This window comes from Trachypithecus francoisi, unplaced genomic scaffold (genome assembly GCF_009764315.1).
Source record: "Trachypithecus francoisi isolate TF-2019V2 unplaced genomic scaffold, Tfra_2.0 Lachesis_group17, whole genome shotgun sequence".
In the NCBI taxonomy this organism is placed as follows: Eukaryota; Metazoa; Chordata; class Mammalia; order Primates; family Cercopithecidae; genus Trachypithecus; species Trachypithecus francoisi.
Window position 1 is genome coordinate 51963787 of NW_022681462.1, and position 15537 is coordinate 51979323.

General features: G+C 43.7%; 1 protein-coding gene across 1 annotated transcript in view; it reads left to right on the top strand.

Moving 5' to 3' along the window:
• The window catches only part of CREG2 (cellular repressor of E1A stimulated genes 2), a 42117-nt gene extending 30286 nt beyond the window's left edge, over window positions 1-11831 (top strand). The window contains exons 3-4 of the mRNA XM_033175683.1: window positions 6035-6148; window positions 10325-11831. Coding sequence (XP_033031574.1) covers window positions 6035-6148; window positions 10325-10472 — 262 coding nt within the window. The 3' untranslated portion in view covers window positions 10473-11831. The remainder of the gene's footprint in view (window positions 1-6034; window positions 6149-10324) is intronic.
• The last annotated feature ends 3706 nt before the right edge of the window (window positions 11832-15537 follow it).

A 15537-nucleotide genomic window follows, 5' to 3' on the forward strand; every position in this document is an offset into this window, starting at 1 on the left:
CCCAGGCTGGAGCACAGTGGTGCAATCTCGGCTTGCTACAACTTCCATCTCCTGAGTTCAAGCTATTCTCATGTCTCAGCCTCCTGAGCAGCTGGAATTACAGCTGCCCACCACCATGCCCGGCTAATTTTTATATTTTTAGTAGAGATAGAGTTTCACCCATGTTGGCCAGGCTGGTCTTGAGCTCCTGACCTCAGGTGATCTGTCCGTCTTGGGCTCCCAAAATGCTAGCGTAGCAGGACAAGCCGCAGACAAAACCCCTCAGACACCGAGTTAAAGAAGGAAGGGCTTTATTCTTCCGGGAGCTTCGGCAAGACTCACGTCTCCAACAACCGAGCTCCCCCAGTGAGCAATTCCTGTCCCTTTTAAGGGCTCACGACTCTAAGCAGGTCAGCGTGAGAGGGTCGTGATCGATTGAGCAAATGGGGGTATGTGACTGCGGGCCGCATGCTCTGGTAATTAGAATGGAACAGAACAGGACAGATTGTCACAGTGCATTTCTATACAATGTCTGTAATCTATAGATAACATAACTGATTAGATCAAGGGTCGATCTTTAACTACCAGGCCCAGGGTGTGGCACCAGGCTGTCTGCCTGTGGATTTCATTTCTGCCTTTTAGTTTTTACTTCTTCATTCTTTGGAGGCAGAAATTGGGCATAAGACAATATGAGGGGTGGTCTCCTCCCCTACTAGGATTACAGGTGTGAGCCACCCCACCGAGCCCTTTCTTTCTTCTTTTAATGGAGCTGCACAGCACATATTTTTCCTGATAACCAAAATGAGTCACTGAAGCAAGTGTCTCAGTCAGTTTAGATTTATTAAGCCAACCTCAGGGCATGTCCAGGAACACGCAAGCCACAGACCTGTCTGTGGCTGTTTTCCTGAAGAGGTTTTCAGGAGGTTTAGTATTTGTACATTTTCTTAAAGGGGAGAAAGGCATATAGGAAGAGAGGCAGGTAGGTGGTAAGGCAATGGTTATATCTTTGTGAGACTTTAGTTAGTGCCTGGTAAATCAACATTTTACATAAGACAAGGTGAATGTTTGAAAGAAAAAAAGGGAGTAAAGGAAGAATTTATTATGCCAGTGTCTCTGGGTAAGCAGAGGAATGATTGATCTAGTCTTGTCTTTGTTCTGCACCTGGGAAGATCAGCTTGCAATTGAATGTCAATTCCATTATCAGCATGGAATCAAACAGACTTTAGTTTCAGGAGCTAGACTTAGATTGCACACGTAAAGTTACAATTGGCATGTCTTTGTTTAGGGGAGGCCAGCAAAAAATTTACTTATGAATGGTCTGTCGGGGCAGTCATTTGGAGACCCCTGAGGCCTTTTCCCTTTTCCCTGGGAGTCTGGCCGATGCATAATGCTGGTAACAGCGATTTATTTGGAAGAGGGAGTTGCGTTAACTCAACCTCTAGGCTTAACCTTCCCTCTGGCATAAGGAGTTTGAATGTCCAGAGATTTTTAAAATTTCTTCAACTGTTTTTGTTACTGTAAGTAGCTAGTCAGACACGAGCAGGCCAGGAGACGGCCCACTCCTACCCCGACCAGGAATGTCAGGTGACTATCAGGTGGTGGTCAGGTGGTTGTTAACTGTCTCTCTAAAGTAATAATTGGTCACACCCAGTGCCAGGGAAAGGCAGTCTCCCAATAGATAGAAAAAACCTGAAGTTGGTGATCAGCGACTTCCCGCTAATACCTCAGAAGTTGGGTGAGTGGGCTCACACGTGTGCACTAAGAGGCAAAATGGCGGCGTTTAACTGGTATGTGACATTATAGGAAGACTTGACTGGTAAGGAAGAACGTCTCAAGCGAGCGTGTGTACAAGTCCATTAACGCACTGCGCATGCTCCCCTCCAAGAGCTGGCAGGCCACTGCACATGCAGACAGCCCACCCCAAGGGAAGGATCAGAGAGAAGGGATGCAAGGCTCCAGAAGTGTGCCAATGTATAAAACCCTAGGTCAAAGGTCAAAGCACATACTTGATCTCTCAAGTGGCCAGCTTGGCCCTCTTCCAAGTGAACTTTACTTCCTTTCATTCCTGCCCTAAAACTTTTTAACACACTCTCACTCCTGCTCTAAAACTTGCCTCAGTTCTCACTCTGCCTTATGCCCCCCTCAGTTGAATTCTTTCTTCCGAGGAGGCAAGAATTGAGGTTGCTGCAGACCCATATGGATTCACTACCTGTAACATTTTTACTTATATCTTGGTCATGGACACCTATAGTTCTGTCTCATCTGTTTTTAAAGGCTATATGTTATAGTATTGATAAAACTTAATTTATTTGTATTTCCCCACTGCTAAGCTTTTTGGTTACTTCCAATTTTTGCCATCATAAACAATTCTATGCAACAGGCTCTTTTTTTTCTCATGTGGTAGTATTTTTTCTTTTTTTTACCTCCAAGGCAAGCTTTTGAGAAAATGTCCTAGCATGATATTTAAAAGTTTATAATCAGATATTGGGATAAAGAATCTATAAACCTTGGGGACTGATTGGATCTGGGAGATAGAGGAGGGGTCAAGTCTGGGATATATCCAGATATAAGGGACCAGATGGGGCCAGATGTGGTGGCTCACGCCTGTAATCCCAGCACTTTGGGAGGCCAAGGCAGGTGGATCACTTGAAGTCAGGAGTTTGAGACCAGCCTGGCCAACATGGTGAAACTGCACCTCCATTAAAAATACAAAACTTAGCCAGGCATGGTGGTGTGCACCTGTAATCCCAGCTATTTGGGAAACTGAGGCAGGAGAATCGCTTGAACCCGGGAGGCAGAGGTTGCAGTGAGCTGAGATCGCGCCACTGCATGCCAGCCTGGGAGACAGAGTAAGACTCTGACCAGATGACAGGTAGCCTAGCTTTTTTTTTTTTTTTTTTTTTTAGACGGAGTCTCGCTCAGTCACCCAGGCTGGAGTGCAGTGGCGCAATCTCGGCTCATTGCAAGCTCCGCCTCCCGGGTTCATGCCATTCTCCCGCCTCAGCCTCCCAAGTAGCTGGGAGGTAGCCTAGCTTTCTACTTGAGACCGGAGGACCTAAGGTAGGGTCCTACAGGCCTGGCTGAACCCCTGTGAGCTCCACGGCCCTGAACAACTTAACTCCTCTGACTCTCACTTTTCTTACTTCTAAACAGGGGTTAATAATAAAACCTCCTAGGGTTGTCATGAAGCTCAAACAAAATGAGGTGATGTACAAATGTCCTTGGTATAAAAATTGACAAATCTCACTACAGCAGCAGATGATGGAATACACAAACCTTTTAGAAATACCAAAAACACTATGTGAATGTAAGTGACTGATATTCTCATTGTGCTGCCTTATCCTTGAACCATCTTCCCAAACACTTATGGACACAGCTTGCAACAGCATAAGGCACAAGTTGTGGCCAAGCAGAGCTTTCTCTTTTTTTTTTTTTTAAGGCGGAGTCTCGCTCTGTTGCCCGGGCTGGAGCGCAGTGGCCGGATCTCAGCTCACTGCAAGCTCCGCCTCCCGGATTTACGCCATTCTCCTGCCTCAGCCTCCCGAGTAGCTGGGGCTACAGGTGCCCGCCATCTCGCCCGGCCAGTTTTTGTATTTTTAGTAGAGATGGGGTTTCACCGTGTTAGCCAGGATGGTCTCGATCTCCTGACCTCGCGATCCGCCCGTCTCGGCCTCCCAAAGTGCTGGGATTACAGGCTTGAGCCACCGCGCCCGGCCAAGCAGAGCTTTCTCTTGTGGATGTACATGAAGCTACTATCTGAACGACATTTGGAGAATCAGATTCTGTTGTTTATGCTTCTTCCAGAAATAGGCACCTGACATGATTAGAGGTAGGTGAGAGCTCTAAGTTCCCTTCCCCACAGGCCAGGCACGGTGGCTCACGCCTGTCATCCCAGCACTTTGGGAAGCTGAGGCAGGTGGATTACCTGAGGTCAGGAGTTCAAGACCAGCCTGACCAACATGACGAAACCCCATCTCTATTAAAAATACAAAAATTGGGCCGAGCACAGTGGCTCACGCCTGTAATCCCGGCACTTTGGGAGGCTGAGGTGGGTGGATTACCTGAGGTCAGGAGTTCAAGACCAGCCTGACCAACATGGCGAAACCCCATCTCTATTAAAAATACAAAAATTGGGCTCAGCACAGTGGCTCACGCCTGTAATCCTAGCACTTTGGGAGGCCGAGGCAGGCGAATCACAAGGTCAGGAGTTTGAGACCAACTTGGCCAATATGGTGAAACCCTGTCTGTACTAAAAATACAAAAATTAGCTGGGTGTGGTAGAACGTGCCTGTAGTCCCCGCTACTCGGGAGGCTGGGGCAGGAGAATTGCTTGAACCTGGGACGTGGAGGTTACAGTGAGCCAAGATTGCACCACTGCTCTCCAGCCTGGGTGACAGAGTGAGACTCTGTCTCACAAAAAAAAAAAAAAAAAAAAAAAAAAAAATTAGCTGGGCATGGTTGCTGGCACCTGTAATCCCAGCTACTCGGGAGGCTGAGGCAGGAGAATTGCTTGAACCTGGGAGGCACAAGTTGCAGTGAGCCGAGATTTCACTATTGCACTCCAGCCTGGGTGACACAGCGAGACTCCATCTCAAAAAACAAAAAAAAGAAGAAGAAAAAGTTTTCTTCCCCACATCCTCACCGCCAGGTGACCTTTAAAATGGAAACAGGTCTTAGGATAACTCTGTCACCGCAGAAACATTTCTTAGCAAGCAGTCACAAATGCGATCACACTACTGTTATTATTTCTAATACACTTTCTGCTGATTGAGGAAGCCTCCAGTGCAGGTTCTGATGGCGATATTTGAAATCCCTTATTCCAGTCCCTGCTGGATCCAGACAGATGCATTGTACAACTCCAGGGATACCATTCATATTACACACACATCCAACACCTGCCAAAGTTTTCTTGTGTCCGTTTGATGTGTTTTGTTTCTGCAGTTAAAAAAAAAAAAAAGAAAACTCACCTAACATGAGCTCTACCCTCTTAGTAAATTTTTATGTGCACAATATTATTTTGTGAACCCTTATGTTGTATAGCAGATCTCTAGCACTTATTCATAGCAGAACTGAAACATCATTCTCTTTGAATAATAACTCCCCATTTTGATAGGAACGGGTGCAGGGTCCCTGGCGAGGGCTCTACCCTCAAGCCTAGACCTGAAGCCCTAAATGAGAACAGGCATTCCTGTTTTTGAGCCTGAATGTTGCTTTTTGGCCTGCCCTGCCCCCACATCCTGTGCCCATGTAAACCTCAGACCACAGCTGGCAGAGGGAAAAGCAGCCAGACTTTGAGAGGAGAAGCAGCAACTGAGAGTCGGAGAGGATGGATAGATACAGCTTAACTTCAGACGGCACGACTTTGGAGAGGAGCCTGGCTGGAGATGGCCAGGTCCCAGGGAAAGATCACCTTCCTGCACCAGCCCCTTTCCAGCTCTTCTACTGAGAGCCACTTCCACTGCTTCATAAAACCTCTGCACTCACCAGTCTTTAAGTCTGTATGACCCGATTCTTCCTGGATGCCAGACACGAACCTGGGTACCAAGAGGTCAGGGTGTATGTCACCCCGACTCACCACTGAGCTGGTTAACACAGCCATCTGCTGATGGCAGCCACTAAAAGAGCATTGTTTGTAATACATGCCCTCTGGGGCTCCAGAGTTTGTGGACAACTTGGTACGGGGTTCATTCCTGCCTAAAAAAGGAATTTGCCCCAGCTCATGCACCTGCTCACCTGTGTACTCCCCCTCCTGCAAGGGGTTTGAGCTCAGCAAAACAAGCACCCCTACTCCCTGAAAAAACCCCACCCTACCCCGCTGTCCCAAGCCCCTTGAGGGAGTCAGGAAACTTTCCTGTCTCAATTTCCTCCACCCTCAAATGGGCGCTTTTGACTAGGGGGCTTCGGATGTTATCTCACTGCCCCAGAATGCAGACTGATATCTAACCTACACAAGCACACCTATTACAAGGCCTGGGTGTTTTAAAGTAACTATCCATTATTGCCAGCTGATGTTCTATCCTTGTTCTGATATACGAAAAATGTTTTTCACATGCAGAAAAAACATTGTTGACCCAGAAGATCCCCGATGTGTCCGGTTAACGCTCACTGGCCGGATGATCGCAGTGTCTCCAGAAGAAGTAGAATTTGCCAAGCAAGCCATGTTTTCAAGGTGTGTAAATGCTTTAAAATTGGTAAGCCCAGAAATACACAATAATAATAAGCAGAGGTCAGGCTGTGCCATTTGATGCCTCTGATGCAATGACGGTGATTAGTCTCCACTGCCCTTCAGTGGTAATAGGACCAAGCTAGCCTGGCTGTGGAGATCACTAGCAGTGGCAGCAGAAGCCAGGTGAATGCCTCTGGAGAGCACTGCACTGAGCTATTCTAGGTAATTCCTACCTACTTCCAACCTTTGACGATGCCCTGCCTTGCCGTGAAAAGAGCTGAGCCTTTCTCGTCAACACCACAAACATTTTCAAGCATCCACTCGAAACAAAGCACATTGCCTGCTGGGGATGCCAGCACAGCGTTTCGCAGTGTGGTGTTCTCACCCTTAAATCAGTAGGATGCTGACTTAGATGCAGCTTTACGGGCCCCACCTCCGCCTACTTACTGGATCAAACTCCCCGGAAACAAGGCTCAGGAATCTGTATTGTAAAAGGCATGCTGCAGGACATTGATGTGCATGCTAAAGTTTGAGAACCACAGCTGTAGCGGTCCACACAAGTGAGAGGGCGGCCCAGCCTGGAGTCAGAGCTTGTGCAAGCTGAGGACAGCGCATGCACGCAGGGGTGTCCTTTCCACAGGTGTCCATGCAGGGGCAGCCAGAAATGGAGGCTCGGAGCTGGGGTGCGGGCTGGTGCAGCAATGGAAACAGGCTAGAAGGCATTGGTCTGCAGTAGAGGGAGGGTAACACGAAGGCAAGTGTTGAGCTGGAGGGGCGATCCACAACCCCACAGGAAGAGGAAGATCCTGCACACAGGGATGCGGCGAATAAGCAAGCCTTGTAAGGGCACAGAAAAGGGCTAGAGGCATAATTGGGGAAAACTAGAATTACTGGGATTGGATATGGTCACATGAGCTCATGGCTTTCAATATTTAAAGAAACAGATGATGTGTGTGTGTGTGTGTGTGTGTGTGTGCGCACAAACGTTTTTATTTTTTATTTTTATTTTTTATTGCTAGCTTTTAAACTCAACTCTAGTTCTTGAGTTCCTCTCTTCTTTCACATGTTATTATAAGCAATTAGAAGAGGCCAAAATCTTCCCTAGATCAGTGGATTTGTTAGGTTTATTTCCTATTTTCTTGTTTTTAATTTTTATTTTAAGTACTGGGAAACATGTGCAGAATGTGCGGGTTTGTTACATAGGTATACATGTGCCACGGTGGTTTGCTGTACCTGTCATCTAGGTTTTAAGCCCCCCATACATTAGGTATGTGTCCTAATGCTTTTCATCCCCTTGCCCCCACCCCCCAACAGGCCCCAGGTGTGTGATGTTCCCCTCCCTGTGTCTGTGTGTTCTCATTGTTCAACTCCCACTTAGGAGTGAGAACATGCGGTGTTTAGTTTTCTGTTCCGGTGTTAGTTTGCTGAGGATGATGGCTTCCAGCTTCATCCATATCCCTGCAAAGGACATGAACTCATCCTTTTCTATGGCTACATAGTATTCCATGGTGTATCTGTGCCACATTTTCTTTATCCAGTCTATTACTGATGGGCATTTGGGTTGGTTCCAAGTCTTTGCTATTATAAGTAGTGCTGCAATAAACATACGTGCACATGTGTCTTTATAGTAGAATGATTTATAATCCTTTGGGTATATATGCAGTCATGAGATTGCTGGGTCAAATGGTATTTCTGGTTCTAGATCCTTGAGGAATTGCCACACTGGTTGAAGTAATTGACATTCCCACCAACAGTGTAAAAGCCTTTCTATTTCTCCTCAGCCTTGCCAGCATCTGTTGTTTCCTGACTTTTTAATGATTGCCATTCTAACTGCCATGGGATGGTATCTCATTGTGGTTTTGATTTGCATTATCTAATGACCAGTGATGATGAGCTTTGTTTCATATACTTGTTGGCCGCTTAAATGTCTTCTTTTGCTTCATGACTAAAACACCAAAAGCAGTGGCAACAAAAGCCAAAATTGATAAATGGGGTCTGATTAAACTAAAGAGCTTCTGCACAGCAAAAGAAGCTATCATCAGAGTGAACAGGCAACCTACAGAATGGGTGAAAATGTTTTCAATCTACCCATCTGACAAAGGTCTAATATCCAGAACCGACAAGGAACTTAAACAAATTTACAAGAAAAAAACAAACAATTCCATCAAAAAGTGGGCAAAGGATGTGAACATTTCCTATTTTCCACCTAACTATAGACAACAGCATTGCCAAGCCTGCCCACCGCTACATAATGTGGGTCCCCTTACCTCCAGCTTTCGGTAGCCTTTCTCTGCTTTTATTTTTAATTTTAGAGACAAGGTCTTTTTCTTTTGTGCAGGCTGGAGTTCAGTGGTATGATCATATTTCACTGCAGCCTTCAACTCCTGGGCTCAAGGGATCTTCTTGCCTCAGCCTCCTGAGTAGCTGGGACTACCCACAGGCACGACCTTGTTTGGAGACAGAGTCTCAGTCTGTCGCCCAGGCTGGAGTGCAGTGGCACGATCTCGGCTCACTGCAACCTCTGCCTCCCTGGTTCAAGTGATTCTTGTGCCTCAGCCTTCCGAGTAGCTGGGGTTACAGGTGTGCGCCACCACACCTGGCTAATTTTTGTATTTTTAGTAGAGAAGGGGTTTTGCCATGTTGTCCAGGCTGGTCTCGAACTCCTGGCCTCATGTGATCCTCCCACCTCAGCCTCTCAAAGTTCTGGGATGACAGGTGTGAACCACTCCACCCAGCCAGGCACTACCTTTTTATAAGCCCTCACTGTCGGTCTCTTCAGGGTCCTTCCAGCTTCCACCCACTGCCTGGGCCCAAAGCCAGTGCCCCATGGATTAGGGTTTGTTGCACCAGCACCACTTCCAGGTATCAAACTTCATTCCAGTTATCAGTACAAAAGCAGGTTTCTTAAAACAACAAAAATCATGTTATTATCTTGGCTGCATAATATTTGGGGTGTTATGGCATCAGATCAGCAACTTTTGTTCAAATGGATTAAGAAAATAAAACAGTTTTGGATACTGTACTTTCAACTTCCCCCTATGTTTATTATTGTTTCAAAATAAATTATTCTTCAAAAAGATGATTGACTGGGTGTGGTGGCACACACCTCTAATTCCAGCACTTTGGAAGGCTGAGGCAGAAGGATTGCTTGAGGCCAGGAGTTCAAGACCAGCCTGGGCAACATAGTAAGACTGTATCTCTATAAAAAAAAAATTTTTTTTATTAGCCAGGCATGGTGGCATGCTACTCATGAGGCTGAAGCAGGAGGATCGCTTGAGCCCAGGAGGTCAAGGCTGCAGTGAACTATGATCCCACCCCTGCACTCCAGCCAGGAGTGGATCCTATCTCTAAAAAAAAAAAAAAAACTTTTTTTTTAATAAATAAAGATCATCAACCTATTATTGCATTTGCTTTGTAATAAATGTTTTTCCCAGTTTGGACTTGGTCTTTGAATTATGTGTATAACATTTTTAGAGATAAAGGAAATTTTTATGAAGTTAAAAAAGAAAGAAGTGAGCCACAGCCCCTGCCCTCAATGATACCGCAGCATATTTAGGGATATGCATGGGGGAGAGGCAAGTCAGTCAACAGCACAAGATGGATGTGACGTTGCCTGTCAACTCTAGCTGGCTCTCACTTGCCTTAGTAGCTCTCAGCCTGCTGCACGACTAGAAATCTTCCCATGAACAAGCTGGTTTCACAGGCTCACCATTCTGTTAACATTTCATATAGAGATGCATAAAGCCTTTCTTTGTTTCCTAATAATGGTAGCCAGCCTCCACTGAGCACTTACTCTCTGCAGGTGTTTTATATGTGGTTCAATGCCTGCTTCCCCACATCGCCCTATGAAAAGCCCCGTCAACATCACCCCACGTGACAGGTAATGAGACAGAGGCTTGAGAGTGCCGACAGCCCACTGGCGTCACGGCTCATCAGCAGTTGAACTGAGATTCACACCAAGGAGCCTGGCCCACGACTTGAGCCTCTAGCCACTGGGCTAAGGTCTACAGTCCCTGACTTCCTGTGGTGGTCCCAGGCACTGACACTCAGCTCCCTGGTTCTGCCTCTGAGCGGCTGTCAGCCCAAATGAAGCCTGGAGTCTGGAGGTCCCGTGACTTGGTCCAGGGTGCACTCCTCTGATAAGAGCAGCTTTACTGTGGTCTCTCTTTATTCCTACAGGCACCCAGGGATGAGGAAGTGGCCTCGTCAATATGAATGGTTCTTTATGAAGATGAGGATAGAACATATCTGGCTTCAGAAATGGTATGGAGGCGTATCCAATATTTCAAGGGAGGAATATTTCAAAGCAGTTCCCAGAAAGGCCTGATGGAGTAAGAAGAAAGTCCTTGGTGTTTGCACTTGAATAAAAACCTTTTCAGTGATGCAGCCAGACAGCCATTGGCCACTGTCTCTTTGTTGAGGGGTTTACAGCAGCCCTGCCATCCCTGCAGCAGAATGAGAGAGGGTGAACAGGGAACTCTATGCTAGATTTGAGATTAAAGTGGTCATTTGCAGATCTCCAACTCACACGGATACTTCACGTAGATAGTCTTTATTCCATTGTATTCAGTCCAGACTCACCTATTCAGAAATCATATAATAGCTGGTGGTCAAAATGACATTTTGAGATCATTGTTGTTTCACTCTTTAAGAAAAGACAATGCCTGTACCTACAATGTGATTGCTTTGTATTGTGAGAGTGTCTTTGTTGCTTGCTGTGCCAAATACAGTCTTGGTTCTAAGCTCATCGTGACCACGAAGGAGCTGACTGTGCATCACGCAGCCACAATATTGTTTTTAGGGTGAGGTGGAGGACTGTGTGTCTGTGGATTACTCCTTCTGCTGGTGGATTGCAGGTGCATTATCAGGTCATATTGGCTAGAAGGTACTGGTCACTTATGCAACTTTTTTCCCACCATGACATGAAAGCAGTGTAAGAACACAGGATGCTTTGTGCGCAGCCCTTCTCTATGTAAGCAGCCATGGCAGTGCGTTAAAGAGAAAGGAGCAGCTTTGACATTAAGCTCCCCAGATCCCTGCTGCTCATACCTCTGGCAAGTGTTCCCCTCTCTCATGCATGAACAGGGGCATCCAAAATAAGAAGCTCCCCATTCTGTGCTGGGGAAAGCGGAGAGGGGAGAGGGTGAAGCTGGGAAAGTAAAGGCAGCATGTTACAGAAGGAAGAAGGGAAGCCAGTAGCTGAGGGCCCACTGCCTGCCCAGCCATGGGCTAGGCCCTCAGCAGAAGCCATCTCATTTAAGCCCTGCAACCAATAAGATGCACGTCATCATTGGCTCTTACAGACAAGAAAACTAGACTCAGAGAGGCTGAGTCCACATCCCAGACAGCTCACTGCAGACACGGGTGGCGTGGTTCCTAGAAGATGTCCAGTCTTAACAACAAAAGAGTTATTGAAATGCACGGGTAGAAGTTGAACGAGGAAAATCAGTAAAGTGATTGTAAAAAAGGACTAGCTTGCCTGGAGATGATGTTTCTTGCTTTTGGGGGGGAAAAAAAAGTGTCTGAAATTTGATTCTTACTATAGATTTAAAATTTTCTACATATTGTATGTAGGAGCTCCTAGTGTTTTCAAGAAATTAGACTGTACCTGTGTACACTTCTAAGGCCTACATGGACCTACATATATATATCTAAGACCTCTGATCATTAAAACCTATAAAGGGTTGAGCTGTCTCAAGTTTTCTGTCTTTCTGTAATGGCTATAAACTTTCTTTGGTAGGTTAGGGAGGTTGTATAACATAAAAAACACATCACTATATATAGGAAATATGCATTTTTCAAGTAAATAAAAGTGTTATTAATGATTATAAACTTTTGCTTAACAAAATAACACATGATGAGAGTTTGAGTTGTCAAAATATATATATGTATATATATATGTGCAGTGGCCGGATCTCAGCTCACTGCAAGCTCCGCCTCCCGGGTTTAGGCCATTCTCCTGCCTCAGCCTCTCGAGTAGCTGGGACTACAGGCGCCCGCCACCTCGCCCGGCTAGTTTTTTGTATTTTTTTAGTAGAGACGGGGTTTCACCATGTTAGCCAGGATGGTCTCCATCTCCTGACCTCGTGATCCGCCCGTCTCGGCCTCCCAAAGTGCTGGGATTACAGGCGTGAGCCACCGCGTCTGGCCTGTCAAAATACATTTTAATTACCTATTGCTAAAAACATAGTAAGATGCAGAGAATTATTTATTTGTCATAAGCCAGTCTTCAAAAGAATTCCTAACAGTGGTGATTTCTAATATATAAGAATAAGGTACCTCTGAGGGAATTTTATATTTTCAGAGTTTAAAATTATTGCTACTCCGATTTAGAAACAAGGGGAGAAAGCTGGAAGAACAAATGACATGCTCAAATGTATTGCACCAGTCCACCTGACACCTTCATACTGGGAGCTTTGCTGCCTCCTGATCCTGTCCTGCAGATAAGGTCCCCTTGCTAGGTTTGCGTTTATAGTCAGGTTCCATTTAGCTCAACAAGGTCACTGCTGCTCCAAAGGACTTTGTCGAGTGGATGCCATTGATAACCACTGATGAATGTTATCAGCTATTTATCCAAATTACAGGAAATGAAACCTGAAAAGGCTGGCTAAGAATAGTGTTGAAAATTCATACTTTTAAGTTGGATGGACTCCATTCAGGCAAGTGTGTTTCAGCAAATCTCTAGAAATTTACACTGATTAAAATTTTAGAGACTGTTCTGGAAGTTCTAGACATGACAATAAGGCAAGAAAAAGAGATTAAATACATACAGATCAGAAAGAAAAAAAAATGCATCCCTATTTAGAGATGACAGGATTGCCTACATAGAAAATTCCAAATAATCTATTTTTCAAAAAAGAAACTCTGGAACCAGTGAGTGCAGCAATGTCTCAGAACACAAGATTGGCACACAAAAGTCAATTGCATTTCTCTACGCTAACGATGAACATGTGGGGGAAAAAACTAAAAACACAATACCATTTGCAATCACTCCAAAGTGAAATACTTACATATAAACAAAACTTACCCAGGACCTATGTAGTGAAAATTTTTAGATGCTAAGAAAAGAAATTAATGACCTAAACAAAGAAAGAGAGATACCATGTTCTTGGATTGGAAGATACAAAACAGTAAAGAGATCAGTTCTCCCTCTCTCCATCTCTAGGTTTAATGCAATTCCTATCAAAATCTCAGCAAGGATTTTGTAGACCAATACAAGCTTATTTTAAAAGTTACATGGAAAGGCACAGGCATTGAAATAGCTAAAACAATCTTGTAAAAGCAGAATAAGGTAGGAGAAATCATTCTATTTAATATAGAGTTATTACGTAGCTACAGTACTCAAGAAGTGTGGTATTTGGTGGAGGCGTAGAAACACATATCGATGGAACAGAATAGGGAATCTAGAAACAGGCCCACACACATATGCTCAACTGATTTTTTTTTTACAAAAGTACAAACTAATTCAACAAAGAATAACCTTTTCAGTAAACGTGGAGCAAGTGGACATCTGTAGGCAAATAAAATGAACCTTGGACTAAACTTTATACCTTATAAAAACATTAACTCAAAAGAGATCATATCTATAAACATAAAATGTAAAACTACAAAACTATAGAATATAGAAAATCTTTGGGAACAAAGGCTAAGCAAAGAGTTCTTAGACTTGATACCAAAAGCACAATTCATAAAAGAAAAATTTGATAAATTAAAATTAAACTTCACCAGAATTTAAAACATTTGTTCTGCAACAGACCATGTTAAAAGACCAAGAAGACAGACTACTTCCTGAGAGAAAGTATTTCCAAACCACATATCCAACAAAAGATTAGTATCTAGAATATATAAAGAACTGTCAAAACTCAGCCGTTAAAAAAATTTTAATTAGAAAATGGAGCACATGAGCAGACAGTTCACTGCAGAGGATATACAAATGGCAAATAAACACATAAAAAGATATTCAGCAGCACTAGTCACCAGGGAACTGCAAACTAATACTACGATGAGCTATCACTACATACCAACCAAAATTGCTCAAATAAAAAATAATGATAACACCAAATGCTGACAAAGATGCAGATAAACTGGGTCAGTCATATACTAGTGGTGGGAATGTAAAATGGAACAGCCACTCCAGAAAACCATTTGGCAGTTTCCCATAAAACTAAACATGCAACTGCCATATTGACCCTCAATTGCTCCTGGGGATTTATTCCAGAGAAATAAAAGAGGTTCGCACAAAAACTTGTGCATGAATGTTCATATCAGCTTTATCCATAATGTTTAAAAGCTTGGAGCAATCAGATGGCCTTTAACAGGTGGCTGGTGGAACAGTGGGTGGGGCTGAATACTACTCAGCAATAAAAAAGAACTAATTACTCATATGGGTAACTACTGGGATAAATTCCAGAGAATTATGCTGAGTGGGCAAAGCCAATCATAAAAGTTTGCACACTCTATGATTCCATTTACATAACATTTTGAAATGCAAAAGTATAGGAATGGAGAATAGATTAGGGGTTGCCAGGCAGGAGTGGGGAGAACAAGAGAGTTGGGCATAACTGTAAAAGGATAGCACAAGAGATCCTTGTGGTAATGGACATGTTCAGTATCTTGACCAAATCAATGTGAAGATTCTGGTTAGGATGTTGTACTATAGTTTAGCAAGACGTGCCATTGGGGAAAACTGGGTGAAAAGAACATAGGATCTCTGTATTATTTCTTACAACTGCATGTGAATCTACAATTATCTACAACTGTCTCAGAATCTATAATTATCTCTGAGTAAAAAACTTAACATAAACAAGATTTAAGGCTTAGCTTAATAAGGCATTTGTACTCTCTTATTAGTCCCTAATAAAATAAGGAACGGAGCTATAGGCCAAAACCTAATACAAAGCATTTCATTTGTTAACTGTTAATATATCCATTTGCAGAAGAGATGTAAAATTCTTTAACATCTTCTTAAGTATGTTCCATTGAATGTTAAATACAAATTAATAAGGATTCAACAAATCTGCTGTATAGATTTTAAGTGGGTCACTTAGGAGGAAAGGACATCTTCAAATTTCTGATATAAACATGTTGAGTAAGCTATAGGTGTACATAAGTATCCAGGTGTGTATCTAATGATTCTCCACTGATTTTATAGAGAATAACTATATTTCTAGTGATCTTCCTTTAAATATTGTGGGAAATAATTCTGTTTTAGTGAATAAGCTGATTAAAGTCTATCCAGACCACCATATTTTTGTTTACAGTGACTGTACATATCCATGATTTTGACATGTAGAGTATAATTCTGATGTTACTTATTTCAATGTGCCTTGTATATATTAGCTGTTTATAAGAGAGTCGCTTTTTGGTTGAAAAGTATTTCTAGGCTGGGCAAG